At 41.9% G+C, this 14,535-nt stretch overlaps 1 protein-coding gene across 3 annotated transcripts in view; it reads left to right on the top strand.

Annotated features, from left to right (window-relative positions):
• Positions 1-14,535, top strand: part of LOC123767074 (zinc finger protein ubi-d4 B) — a 132,261-nt gene that overhangs the window by 88,833 nt on the left and 28,893 nt on the right. For 2 of the 3 annotated variants that reach the window (XM_045756556.2, XM_045756553.2), the window contains 2 exons: positions 11,520-11,782; positions 13,993-14,076. In XM_045756556.2, coding sequence (XP_045612512.1) covers positions 11,520-11,782; positions 13,993-14,076 — 347 coding nt within the window. The remainder of the gene's footprint in view (positions 1-11,519; positions 11,783-13,992; positions 14,077-14,535) is intronic. The other variant, XM_045756554.2, reaches the window with a different exon arrangement.

A 14,535-nucleotide genomic window follows, 5' to 3' on the forward strand; every position in this document is an offset into this window, starting at 1 on the left:
ACTGGCATGATGGAGTTGTAAATCACACCAGGCACACGACTAGGTGGCTGGTTGTAACCCCAGGACTGCATCTGGTGATGGGGAGGTGTAACTAGCGGTGGTAACTAGCTAACGACTGTGTATCTAGTTGATAGGCTTGCCAATATTTTTCCAAGCAGTTGCTTGTTTTGGGGTAGTACCTTTCTGGTGGGATATCCCCAGACTTCTTTCACTTCTGCTGAGTCTACCAGATTCTGTTTCTGGTCTGTGGTAGGCTTTTATGACATGTAAGGCCTGGTGTGACATGATAGGTTTGGAGCTAACCAGGCTGCTAGGTCAGGGAGCCTCTAAGGAAACCTCTCCCGGAAAACACATATCTAATTTTGTGTGTGTGTGTGTGTGTGTGTGTGTGTGTGTGTGTTACTTGAACATACATTGGACACTAGGTGAGGAAGGTTAGTGGACATGTGTGATGCAATATTGATGACTCTCCAAGCAGAGGAGAACTGTGATGATTGTGTTAGATAGTTTATATGTTTGCTGTTTCACTTTAGTTTGCACAATGTGTGAAATAACTTCATTTATTTACACATGTTGTAATTTACAAAAATAGTGGTTAAGTACTGTATATAGGCTTAAAATATAATATGTACATCTATTTTGCACATATGTCTGTTCCTGGCACAACTGAAAGGAAGTGTCTGGCAACCCACTCTTTTGCCCCTATTCTGTGTGGTGATGTTATCCAGAAATAGATTCATACACCAGCACGAAATTCCAAAACTCCAGAAGGTGTTAATAAGTAAAATATTAAGGGGGACTAAAGCTTCCAAAATTGGTAGAAGAATAATGATTGATTGAAATTAGTGTCAGGGAAAGGAGATCTTACAACCATCCCTAAGTTAACTTAAAATTAGAAAGCAAAGAAATTGGAAAACATAAGGAAAGACATCTTCACGAATCAGTTCTTTGAGAAATGGAATAAATTACAGGATCCTGTAATCAATGCAAAAAGACAACATATTATAGAGTTAAAAATATATATAATATGTGTCACAGATGACTCAATATAGTAATTTAATTTACTGTGTTGGGGGCCAGAAAGCCAGAGTGTATTCATACACGTTTGGTTTTTATCACCTCCCCCCTCCCCCCCAGGTCGAATTACTGACCCCGCCCAGGATGCAACCCCACAAGCTGACTAACTCCTGAGTACCTACTCACTCCTGAGTACCTACTCACTGCTAGGTGAACAGAGGCATTTGATAAAAGGAAATGTGCCCAACCATTTTGTCTAGCCCAGGATTCGAACCTGGAATTCTCGATTGTGCGTTGAGAAGGTACCCGACTGTACTACCGGGACCCTTAAATATGAACACAGCCCCTTTCTATGAGTGCATTTAGATAGTTATTCATATGCACACACAGACAAATTCAGGATTTACTTGGATTCATACATAAATACAATACAGTAGTACTGTATGCATTTAAAAACCCATGGAGTTAGAGAGGCACTACATCAGCTGGTTATTGAGTATGAGTCTCATGAGCTAGAGCTTATGCCTTACAAACAACTAGATAAGTACTGTACTGTATATAAATATTCTTAAACAAATGATCATTCTGGTTATAGTAATTATCTCCCAATGATATATGTTAACTTGAGTGTAAGTGGACTTTTGCAAGATCAGAACTAGGTGTACCAGAAAGCCAGATGCAATGAATCGAGACTGTTCCAGTTGTATGATTACTTTATATGGTTGCAACAGAAAATAACAGAAGTTCACCTAGCAGTAACTAGGTACCTGGGAGTTAGACAGCTGCTACAGGTTGTTTCTTGGGGGTGTGTAACAAAAAAGGAGGCCTGGTTGAGGATCGGGCCACAGGGACGCTAAGCCCGGAAATCATCTCAAGATAACTTAACCATCCAGTGGAGCAATATTGTACATTTAATGGATTGAAATACTGTGTGTTGCAGGATAATAAGAAAAAGAATTACAAAATATTTAACAAGATTCCTTTTCAAGTATGCACTTTATGATATGGAGATGCTAGCAAAATTACATTCTATCATTTGTACAAATAAAAATCACACTGTTATGTATAAAATAGTGATAAAGAGCAAACTTTGGATGCAACAGAATTCTGGTTGCAACAGGTGGTGTTACCTACTTGATACCTGGTTGATGGGGTTCTGGGAGTTCTTCTACTTCCCAAGCCCAGCCCGAGGCCAGGCTTGACTTGTGAGAGTTTGGTCCACCAGGCTGTTGCTTGGAGCGGCCCGCAGGCCCACATACCCACCACAGCCCGGTTGGTCCGGCACTCCTTGCAGGAAACAATCTAGTTGTTTCCATGGACATCTTCGTTTCCAGACATCTTCCAAGGAAGATGTCCATGGTTGTTCCGGAAATATTTCTTATGCTCGCCTGGAGGATGTTGAACAACCGTGGACCTTTGATGTTTATACAGCGTCCTGTTGAATGAATTTGTTGTCTCCAGTGGGAGAGCTATATGTGCAGAGATACACATTGGTGCAGTAGACAGTGATATACTGGGGCATGTGATCATAGTAATGTGTTTGATCAAGTGTTGGTCACTCATGTGTGGGATCGTGTGTACAGAATGATATGGCAAATCAGATGTGCAGAATCACATGTTTGGCCAGGTGTACAATGAAATGCATTAGGTTTGTTATACCATGAGACATACTGGGTCAGATATACTGTACAGGGGAACATTTTATATCAGGTGCACAATGTTATTTATAGGAGTCCTTTATACAACAGGCATTTTGGGTCTGGAATGGTTACATACATACATTAGATAAGATGTAAAGAGACATTGGCTATTACCTATAATTAGCCATGTTAATTAGGCTTGGTGTTCAGAAAAGCATGTTTGGTAGGATATTCAGATATATGTTGGGTCAGCTATTTAGTTAGAAGACATGTTAGTTATGTTGAGAAATTTGGAGATACACTATGTACTTGCCTAACTGTGCATGCAGAGTTCCAACTCTTTGATCGCAACTTTCAACTTTCAATCAGCTGGTGTTCAAGTTCCCAAGCCTTTCAGTGTGTCATACCTTCATTTGAAACTGTATATGAATCTGCCTATACCATATCACTTCTTAGTGTGTTCCATATGTTCAACATTGTGACAGTACAAGAATTATTTCTAATGTCTGTGTGGCATATTTGATTACTCAGCTTCCACCTGTGTTCTTTTGTGTAAGTTTCATCCAAGCTAAATAGTCTGTCCTTGTCTGCCCTCTCAATTCTTTTTTAAGAATTTTGTGCATGTTAATCATATCTTCCCTAACTCTGCATGGCAGCTACATGAGATTTAATTCCTTTAGTGTTTTCCTTGTAACACATGCCTCTTAGTTCTGGGACTAGTCTGATGACATGCCTCTGGAGTTTCTCCAGCTTTGTTTTGTGTTATACTAGCTATTTGATATGAGGTCCTGAGTGATTTTTTTTGGTCAGATTTCTGTTGGTAGTTCTTATGTTGGCGAACTTAACCGTTGCCTCTAGTGATATCCATCTGGTGTAGTACCTTGAATCCAGTCTAATGTTCATTATATCTAGATTCCTTACTTTGCACTAACTTGAGTTAAACTTCAGTATCATTTGTTGCATCATTCTTCCAGTTTGTGGTTTTTTACTATCTTCCTCTGACTGGATCCTCACCATTATGTTTTGCTTCAACAATCATTGAGAGGAAATAGTTAAATTCCTGTGGCAGAACAACCATTTGGGTACGTTGTGGGTGGTATCCTGAGAAAGGTCAGGAGTTGGTCTAGGGTAACCTTGATAATTCTAACAGGCTTCCTTTTCCTGATAATAGGAATTCATGTAGATGTTCTGTATGTCAGGAATATGATAGCTTAGAGTACTGACCCTTGTTGGACTTCACTAGTAACGTCTCCCCAATATTGTCTTATTGTCTTGTGTTGCTTAGACACTTTGTTATCCAATGGAGCGCTTGTGACAGATACTGTACAGTATATTGCATGACATTGTCTCATTTTTATGGTGAAGTTTCTAAGGTCAGATATGAGATCAGATAAGTTTTTTGTTACTTACTCGTGTTGGCATTGGTATACATCTTGAGGTTATCTTGAGATGATTTCGGGGCTTTAGTGTCCCCGCGGCCCGGTCCTCGACCAAGGCCTCCACCCCCAGGAAGCAGCCCGTGACAGCTGACTAACACCCAGGTACCTATTTTACTGCTAGGTAACAGGGGCATAGGGTGAAAGAAACTCTGCCCATTGTTTCTCGCCGGCACCTGGGATCGAACCCAGGACCACAGGATCACAAGTCCCGCGTGCTGTCCGCTCGGCCGACCGGCTCCCTACATTACAATATGTTTGACGTGGTTTGAGTCAAGTTAGCCTAGGTATAAAATATAACATATTGGATTTTTATAGGGATAGCTATAATTAGGTATACTGTACAATATAATATGCTGGATTTATTATACAAGGCGTCTGGGCTACCGCATTATTTGTAAAAGTACTGTGTTTACTAGTTGTGTTTTTACGGGGGTTGAGCTTTGCTCTTTCGGCCCGCCTCTCAACTGTCAATCAACTGTTTACTAACTACTTTTTTTTTTTTTTTTTTTTTTTTCCCACACCCCACACACACACACACACACACCCCCCAGGAAGCAGCCCGTGACAGCTGACTAACTCCCAGGTACCTATTTATTGCTAGGTAACAGGGGCATTCAGGGTGAAAGAAACTTTGCCCATTTGTTTCTGCCTCGTGCGGGAATCGAACCCGCGCCACAGAATTACGAATCCTGCGCGCTATCCACCAGGCTACGAGGCCCCCTATACCCCCCTACGAGACTGTACGTACATGCTAATGGTGGAAAAGTATTATAAGGGATAATATGGTTCACATTTGCTTCAATGTAAAGTTTAGTTTCTGACAGAGCTTAATTATTGATCATTTGAATTATTCAAGTTAGTGAATTGATCTTTAGAGTAATGAGGCAATTATTGAACTGTATAAATCTCTGGTGTGCCCCCATATGGACTATTGTATCCAAGCATGGGGGGTCCTCATCTTCAGAGGGACATACCTGTTTTGGAGACAGTTCAACACGAAGCAATAAAGCTAATTCCAGAACCAAGTCATCTCTCATACCAGGAACGGTTGAGGGCCACAGAAGAGCTAACAAAACTGCAAACCAGGCATGACAGGGCAGATCTCATTAAAACTGTTAAAATACTGAACAGATTGAAAGATATTGATCTGGACCACTTCTTTGAAAAGTCAGATGTAACACAAACAAGGAGTAAAAGCTTCAAGCTCAATAATCCACAATGTAGGACAGAAAACAGGAGATGCTTTATAATCCACAGGGTTATAAACCCATGGAACCGCCTACCCGCTGAAGCCGTAAATACCAGAACATTGCTGCAGTTCAAAATTCATCTGGATAAAATCAAGACATGACTGACAAACCAGCAGCTTTCTGTCTTTCTTGAGTCTTCCTAGTGAGATCGTGGACATTGAGTAAATTCTGGTATGGAGAGGCTTCTCATTATTCATTTATAGAGTTGAAAGCTCTGTTAATAATTTATTGATCATTATGTCCATATTTTTAAAATGGTTCACTAAAACCCAATTTATTTTTTCATTCTACCGTACTTTATTTTCAATAAAGTATATGGCTAGACCTAGGTATTGTTTTTATATCCTGTAATTATCAGTGATCATCATTACAAGTTTGAGTGTGTTGTCCAGCAGATTTTATAGGTCATTAGCCCCTACAGTGTAAACACCATAGCTGCACAACCATTGCTTAATGTGTTCAAAATTTAGACAATTAGAATTGCATTATAAGTGACAATACTGTATAACATTTTTTAAACTAATCTAAATTTTTGATGGACATAGATATTATTTAAAATAAATTTATTTAAAAATTTATTTATTTTATTATTTAAAATAAATAAATACCTTGGTGGCATATGGCTAACACAGACAATACAGTAATTCGAAATGAACTCTAAATTTCTTTAAATTTATCTATTTGCTGTTATTTTACTAAATATGTACCATATATATATATATGTCATACCTAGTAGCCAGAACGCACTTCTCAGCCTACTATGCAAGGCCCGATTTGCCTAATAAGCCAAGTTTTCATGAATTATTTATTTTTCGACTACCTAACCTAACTTTTTCGGCTACCTAACCTAACCTATAAAGATAGGTTAGGTAGGGTTGGTTAGGTTCCGTCATATATCTACGTTAATTTTAACTCAAATAAAAAAAAATTGACCTCATACATAATGAAATGGGTAGCTTTATCTTTTCATAAGAAAAAAATTCGAGAAAATATATTAATTCATGAAAACTTGGCTTATTAGGCAAATTGGGCCTTGCATAGTAGGCTGAGAAGTGCGTTCTGGCTACTAGGTACGACATATATAATATATATATATATATAAGGAAGTAATATATCCTATATAAATTTTGTGTAGTATAAATACAATCTTTTATTGCATTTATTTTTAATTGGCAACATGCCATAAGCCAGCCAGCACTGTGATACAAGTTATAGTGTTGTTACTACAAGCGATGGTGAGTTTGTTACAGTACCAGTATTGGCCTACAGTATTGCATCAATACCACATACTATACCTGATGATTCAACTGGATTGAAATAAGTAGTTCCATAGAAAGTTTGTGCTGAAAAAGATCCAAATGTTCCTGATTCTTCAAGACATGGGATACAAACACAAATTCTGCTGATCATTTGGGATCATATAATATAAAGGGCTAAATAACATTTGTAAACATTGCAGCTTTCTCTAGTAAAGAACTCTGAGACAATTTAGTCATTATATTTACAGATAAGTGCTCTAAACATTGTCTTATTGTTCATCTTTTATTGTTCATTTTTAAAATCATGCGATATTTATATGGGATATCACTATCACTAGTATATTTACTTCTGGGTTAACCATTGTAGGTATTGTATGCTACAGTATGCTGTTTTCAATACTATATAGGTAATAGTACAATTAAAATTATTTCTATTACTCACATCACTAAATATATGCTTTTTCTAACTCTGCCATTGTAGTTTACTTTCCTGTATTGAGCTTCACCACTTGCTTGCAGCAGCTGGTAAAGTTAACCACTGTAACACCCTGTTGAATGTCTGCATGGATACTAGACCTCGTGTATTGTAGAATGCTGGATTTGGGAGATTGTGTGTCCAGGTGTTGGTCACACTGGTAATTGTTGGCTGCTGCTCTCAATGCTTATTAAGTTTACAACGCCATAAGTGATAGTTTTCTGAAAGTAAATTGTTATATGTTAAGATAATGCTTCATATTTTAACTAAGGTATTGTGATTACTCTAATATGTCATGTTTCTGGGGGAGCCCCTTATGCTCCCTGAAGCTACTAAATGCTGATATGGGACCATCTACTGGGTCGCATCAGCTGCAGAGTTCTGTAGGCCTAATAGGGACCAGTGCCAGAATCTGCCCCCCCTCCCCCGATCCTCACAGTGTTGCAGGAAGCATTGACAATTATTTTTGTCATCTCACCGGGAAGGCATCCATGAAGTCAGCGAGTCAAAAACAAACCATTTGCTGTCATCAATAGAGACCCAACCCTCAAAACCTGCTGAAATAACTCCCCCCAGTTATGTAAACAAACGATTGACTTCTCTCGGAACTAGTGTCAGCTCATTCATCCCACCTCCCCCCACTTATTTAGGGGATTGGGGGTCGGGGGAAGGTAGCCCACTATCTATACCAAGGAATGCATACCAAGTTGCCTCTCTTCCATGCTGGCTCCAGTGTTCTACTTACTCAGCTAAGTGGTGGTGTTTGCCCTTGTTGGCACTTCCTGTACACTGTAATGTAGCATAGAACCAAGTTTTGAGAGCTGCATGTGTTTAGGGTTACCTTCTGTGTGTGCTGCCCATGCATTGCCAGTGTTATCTTCCCTGAAGTATTTGAGGGTCAATCCCTTAGAGGTCCTCTTCACTTGTGGCGGCCCTCACCCAGGGCGAGTCAGGTGTCTTAGGACTTTCCTGTCTTAACTCTGGTGAGGAGCGACATAGGCTGGCGGGGCACACTAGTGATTCTCATGCTTCTTTCGGTGCGCCAAGGTCAGCTTTTGTAGCCGTGTTATGTAGGCTGTGTCAGTGTCTTGAGGTTATCTTGCGTTGATTTCGGGGCTTAGCATCCCTGTGACCCGGTCCTCGACTAGGCCTTCTTTTTGTTGCACAACCCCAGGAAGCAGCCCATAGTCGCTGTCTAACTCCCAGGTACCTATTTACTGCTGGGTGAACACGGGCATCGGGGGTGAAAGAAACTCTGCCCATTTGTTTCCGCCACCACCGGGGATCGAACCCGGAACCTTAGGACTACGAATCCCAAGCACTGTCCACTCAGCTGTCAGGCCGCTTACTTATATGTCCAGTATAGCATTCACATTGTCTGGGTGTCCTGCTTGGGTTCTCCTTCAGGCCTTGGAAATCCACTGTGGGTTTGGTGGTCCAATGGATATTCCCCCCCCCCCCCCAACCACCTCTCACTTTGTGTGAGTTTGAGGGTTATGCATCATGCATGCCACATGGCGACATTCAATCCTTCTGACTCCACCATGCTGCCTAATGGGTTGATGACACCTTTGACACCTGAGTCAAGTGGTGTTTCTTCTCCCCATGTGACTTCTTTCTGACTCTTCCAATGAGGTTAGGGTTTATTGACATGTTTCTATTCATCTCAGGTTCAGGGACTGGTTAGGTTTCGTGGTAGGGTATCAAGCTTACTGCTTTCATTGCCTTTCTTTTTGGCTTGAATCTGGCATCTCGCATTTTCATGCATCTTACCCGGGTTGGGGTGACCCGTCTGCGTCTGCTAGGGGTTTTGGTCCTGGCCTACCTTAACGACTGGGTGGTGTGGGCTCCCAGTCGATCCACTTGTCTACTCACCAGGGGGTGGTTCTTTCCCAGCTCACAGGGTTCGCATTCCTGGTGAACTGGAGGAAAGTTCCATCTGGTTCCGTCCCAGGTTCGGACCTGGCTGGGTCTTGTTTGAGACTCTTGGACCACTTCCATGTCTCTCCCTCTGGATGCATTGCTGAGGCTGCAGTCCTGCCTTCGGCTATTTCTGGGGGGTCCCGGGTCTCTCAGCGGTTGCTCGAGCAGTTGTGCGGGAGTTTGAACTTTGTTGTGCTGGTCTACCCGCTGGGTCAGGTTTGGCTTCGATGTCTGTTCTGGTTCCTTCAGGGATGCTTCTTCTGCTTCTCTCACGATCGCTGGGTTCGTACTCTGGGGTCCTCATGTCGGTTGCTGCGTTGCTGGCCGACATCAGGTCTTTCAATCCTTCTGTACCCTGCGTCTCGTCATTCTGGGACAAGCGTTGTTGATAATCTCTGTATATTTACAAGTTTCTTAAGTACTTTTTGAGGTGTGGGCTCCATGAGCAACCCATCCTCTTAAAAATAACGTCACTTTTCGCTCGTATGTGCGCTATGGCCAAAAATGGAGTACTCATAATTTGAAATGAAATTGGCTCACAAAAGTGACATACTGTCCTGTTTTCTGTTTGATTCTTCTGGCTTACTCAGTTAGGTTAGGATAGGAAACTTTCAATTAACGTTTTTCTTGACGTTTTGAAACTAGGAGAATTTCCTGCCCTCCTAATCTACCAGAGGACCCTTAACAGTAAGCTATGGGTCCTATAAATTGTAAATTACATCCAATTTCAGCTATACAGGTAAACGGCCAAATTCAGACGTAATTTGTAAGAGGACAGGTTGGTTCATGGACACATCATCTCTTGGGTGGGGCTTTGTGACCAGTGCTCACCAGACCGGCCAGGGGTGATGGGGTCCGTTCTTCCATCGGGCTCACAGAAGGGTGCAGGAGTTCGTGGCGGTTTGGTTGTCGCTACAGTGGGTTTAGGTTTCTTGGGGTTCAACCATCCGACTCCATTCAGACTGTTCTCCGGTGGTTCATTGCCTGAACCACTGGGGTTCCCTTCGGTCCTTGCCTCATTGGGGCTGGTTGTTTCGAGTGGCTTATCTACTGGCTTCTCAGTGTTTGGCTCTCCATGCGGTTCATATCCGGGAAGTGTCCAACGTCCTGGATGACAGGGCTGTCTCGGTTTATTCCCCTGTCCATGGAATGGATGGTTGATGCCGACTTCTTCTATTGGCTCTGCCGGACGTTCGGACGTGGACCTCCTCACATAGGGCTGGTCTCGGTGTCTCTCGATCTATGTGGTGCCCTTCCCCGACTGTGAGGCTGTCGCGTTGGATGCCTTTCAGCAGGACTGGTCAAGGTGGGGTTACCTGTACCTCTTTCCCCTGGTCCGGTTGTTGCTTTGGGTTCTGGCTCGGTTGGAGTCCTAGCAAGAGAGAGTAGTCTTCATTGCCCCTTGGTACCAATTAGCCTTCTTCCAACAGGTCGGATTGGTCCTGTACACGGCTGGTTTGATCTTGTCTGCTCTTCGCATCTGGTTATTTGACGCAGGTTTATCACCATTTGTATGGTGATCAGGTGGCTTCGTTGATGGTGTCCCAGCTGAAAGCTTCGTCTTGGCAACAGTTTGAAAGTTTCCTGTTTTTCTTTCCGCCATTTCCTCTCTGTTTGTAGATTGTCTTCTATTTCTATTTCCTAACTCTTCTATTTTGTATGTTCATGGGCCTCAGCACTCTAGTGTGGCTTTGGGTCATGTCACTCGGCCAGTTACCTCCCCTTCATCTTGAATCCTGTGATGCTTGCTCCTCCCTGGTGAGTTCCCAAGTGTTTACCTTCTCTGTGGGTAGTTAGTTTCAGGGAGCCACAAGGGGCTCTTCCCAGGAAACCAGCATTAAATGTAATGAAATGCCAATTTCTGGTTGAGCCCCAGTGGCTCCCTGATCCTTTCCTTCCCTTCCAGGCCATTGGACTGGGTATGCCTTGGAACTGAAAGTGGAGCCATCAGCTGATGGTGGACTCCCTTCCCCCTTCCCTAGTGGAGGAGGTGAGGTAAATCAGCTCATGCTGTTTCTGAGAGAATTGAATTGTTTGTTTACATAGTTGGAGGAAGTTCTGTTGGCGAGTTTTTAGGCTTTGGCTCTACAGAATTGTTTTGATTTGTTGACTTTCTAGTTGCCTTACCCAGTGAGATGGGGTAAATATCATTGCTCACTGCTCCTCTATGAGCGGGCCACATTCTAGTGCTGGTCCCCCTCTAGGGCTGTAGAATTCCACAGCATATGCATCCAATTAGATGGTACCATATCAGTATATAGTAGCTTTAGGGAGCCACTGGGTCTCACCCAGAAATTGACATTTCATTACATTTAGTACCGGTTTTTCAATTTGTTAAGATTTGTATATCATGTGATAATTTTGTTTCTGTTAATTGATTAGCATTTCAAATGGCACAGTTATTAAAGAATTAATCTTAGGTTGGCAATATTCTTATCATAAGTGGAATAACTGTGTCACAGCAACACAGTCATCACATGTGATGGAATTAATTTCTAAATTACTAATTGTTTCAGGACGAAGTGGAAGCAGTAGCACCAGCAACAGCAGTAGAAGATCGAGTGGTGGAGGTGGGGGCATGACTTCGGCATTATCAGGTAATGGAAGCGGATCGTCTAACAACCGTGGGACCAAAGGAAGCAACTCGGCCTGGTCCGGACTTGCTAATGTCGGGTCACCGTCTGCCATGATGCCTAACAGTGGGACTCCTACTTCTCTTAATGAAACAATGAGAGAAGCCAGTCCAGCTAGTCTTGCTGTACCTGATATTGAACAGCAGGTGAGGCTTTCTGCATTTTTTGTTGCATTAAACTTGACTGACTTAAGCTTCTGTACATTGCTGGTGTTAAGCAAATTTACCTCACATTTTTTTCTCATTATTTCATAACATTATTCCTCCTGGAATCACACCTCATAGGAGCTTCCACAACAGGTAGGTAGCCCTTTCTAATTGAGTTGCAGCCATTTCAATTTCCAATGTATGCACCACATACATATATACATACATATATACTGTACAGTATATAGTATAAAAAAAGATATGGGCAACATACAACTCCTGCATATTCCAGTTTTGGTCTAACAAAAGCTATGAACAATTTCTTTAGTATTTTACCATCCATGTATTTAAAAGCAGTTCTGAAATTAGAAAGTGTAGCATAGGCTCCTCACACGATGTTCTTTATGTGGTCTTCAGGTGAGAGCAAACTATCTAAAAAGACCCCTAGATCTCTTTCTTTATCAGAATTCTTTAAAGATTTCTCACATAATTTATACGTTCTGTAGGGGTCTATATTCCCCTATTCCTCATTACATAACATGGCATTTATTTATATTAAATTCCATTTGCCAAGTGGTGCTCCATACACTTATTTTGTCCAAGTCTTCTTGAAGGGCATGACAATCATCTAAGTTTCTTATCCTTTTTATTATCTTAGCATCATCAGCAAACATGTTCATATAATTTTGTTTTCCATCTGGTAGATCATTTATATAGACAATGAACATTACCGGTGCCAGAACTGAAACTTGTGGTACTCCACTCCTGACATTTCTCAAGTCCGATACATTGCCTCTGATTACTGCCCTTATTTTTCTATCAGAAAATTTTTCATCCATGTCAGAAGCCTACCTGTCACTCCTCCAATATGTTCCAGTTTCCAGAATAACCTTTTATGCGGAACTCTGCCGAAAGCCTTTGTGCTGGGTTTCACATACTAGCTTATGTGACACAAGAGTTTCTATTCTTAGTCTGGTTATTTTGGCTGCTTTTGATGGCTGTTCTTCCAGCAATCAGTCCCAGTTTTGGGTGCCTTGCTTTGGGTCACTGTTTCTTCCTTTGTGGTCTCCTTGTTGGTTGATCCAGTTTCTTTGGTCCCCTGTTCCATGGCTTGCATTTACCAGGTTATCCTCAATATCATTGAGTCTAGCTAACCTGTGATCTATCCTCGATTCCCATTATGTTTGCAGATATATGGTTTTGATCGTGGCCTTCCACAACAAGTCCTGGACTGGTATTTGGGCTCAGGTTTTGGCACTTTAACAGGGTTCTAGCAGCCCAGTATTTGGTCAATGTTCCTGGTCCCAGTTGGTCATTTGTTACTTTGGGCCGTGTCTCTCAGCCTGGATTCTCTTCTTCATCCAGTGCCTGCCACCTCTCGTCTTCTCTGGTGTGTCCCATTTTTGTTCTCTGTGGTTAGTTAGCTTCAGGGAGTCACCAGGGGCTTCCCCAGAAACCTAGCAAGGAACATAATGAAATGCCTCTTTTTGGTAGAGTCCTGCCTCCCTCCCTCCCTTCCAGGTTCATTGGTGGTCTGTTCATCTGTTTCAGAACTGACTGGTCAGGGGAGCTAGCTCCAGGGAGGGGCCTGATCTCCTTGTGGTGGTGGTCGGTACTAATGAGCTTCAAGCTAATTTTACTTAATCCCTTTTTCTGTATGAATGGTTTATTGGAGTTCTTTGGCAGTTTTGAGGCTTAGTTTTCTGTTAATACTCCAGCTGTCTATAACATTTCACAGATTTTCTGGATGCTTTTCCCGGTGGTGTGGTGAATTGTTACATGCTCTCTGTGCCTTTGTGAGGGGGCCAGGTTCTGGCTCTGGTCCCCAGGAGGTCAAACACAACCTCTTCAACTAATGTGATCTTTTACCATGGAGCAATTTCAGCAAGATAGCTTCAGAGAGCCACCGGGGCTCTACCAGAAAGAGGTATTTCATTACATATAATGCTGGATTTTTTTAATTCAGTTTGGTTCCAAAAAATATACACAAAAGCTTGATCTATTTTTACGCTCATCAAAGCCATAATTGTGGCCAATAATAGTGAAATGGTTCTGGTTAATACTATTTTGTTCAAGTGGGCTTCCACTGTACAGTGCAGTACTGTGCAGTAAATTATCACATGAAACTCGCAATTAAATGAGCACAATATTTTTCTGTGAAATTTTCAAGCTTATTAACCAAAAATAGTACAGCACAATTTATTCTACAGTCAATAATGCCGTATCTGGACACCTCGGGACCAAGATCGTCCGAGAAACTTGTGGCCGAAAATCTGGCCATCCCTACTCAAATTGTACGTACAAATTTAAATTCTTCAAATAATTCTATGGCAGACATCAAGGTATTGAAGAATTTTGTTTCAGAATATGCTGACTATTTTTTGGGGAGTCCCCATGGTGGCTCCCTGTAGCTATCTCACTGAGATTGCTTCAATCTACCTGTCACATCAGTTGCAAGAGTTCATATGACCTACCAGCACCAGAGCCAACACCTCCCCCCCTCTCCCCCCCCTTTCACATGAAGTGCAGGGAGCTTATGACATTCTGCCATTTCACTGAGAAAACATTCAGAAAGCCAGGGAAGTTTACAGATAACCGTTGGGTTCACATGCCTCAAAAACAAGTATAATGCCAAATAACTCCCCAAACAATACAAAGTAATAAAAGAATACCACACAAAACTAGCTAGAACACGATGTTACCTGTAGTACTGAACGGTCCACCATGCAGTGCGGTGCTCACTCAGTTCAGTT

This window comes from Procambarus clarkii, chromosome 53, assembly GCF_040958095.1.
Source record: "Procambarus clarkii isolate CNS0578487 chromosome 53, FALCON_Pclarkii_2.0, whole genome shotgun sequence".
NCBI classification, from domain to species: Eukaryota; Metazoa; Arthropoda; class Malacostraca; order Decapoda; family Cambaridae; genus Procambarus; species Procambarus clarkii.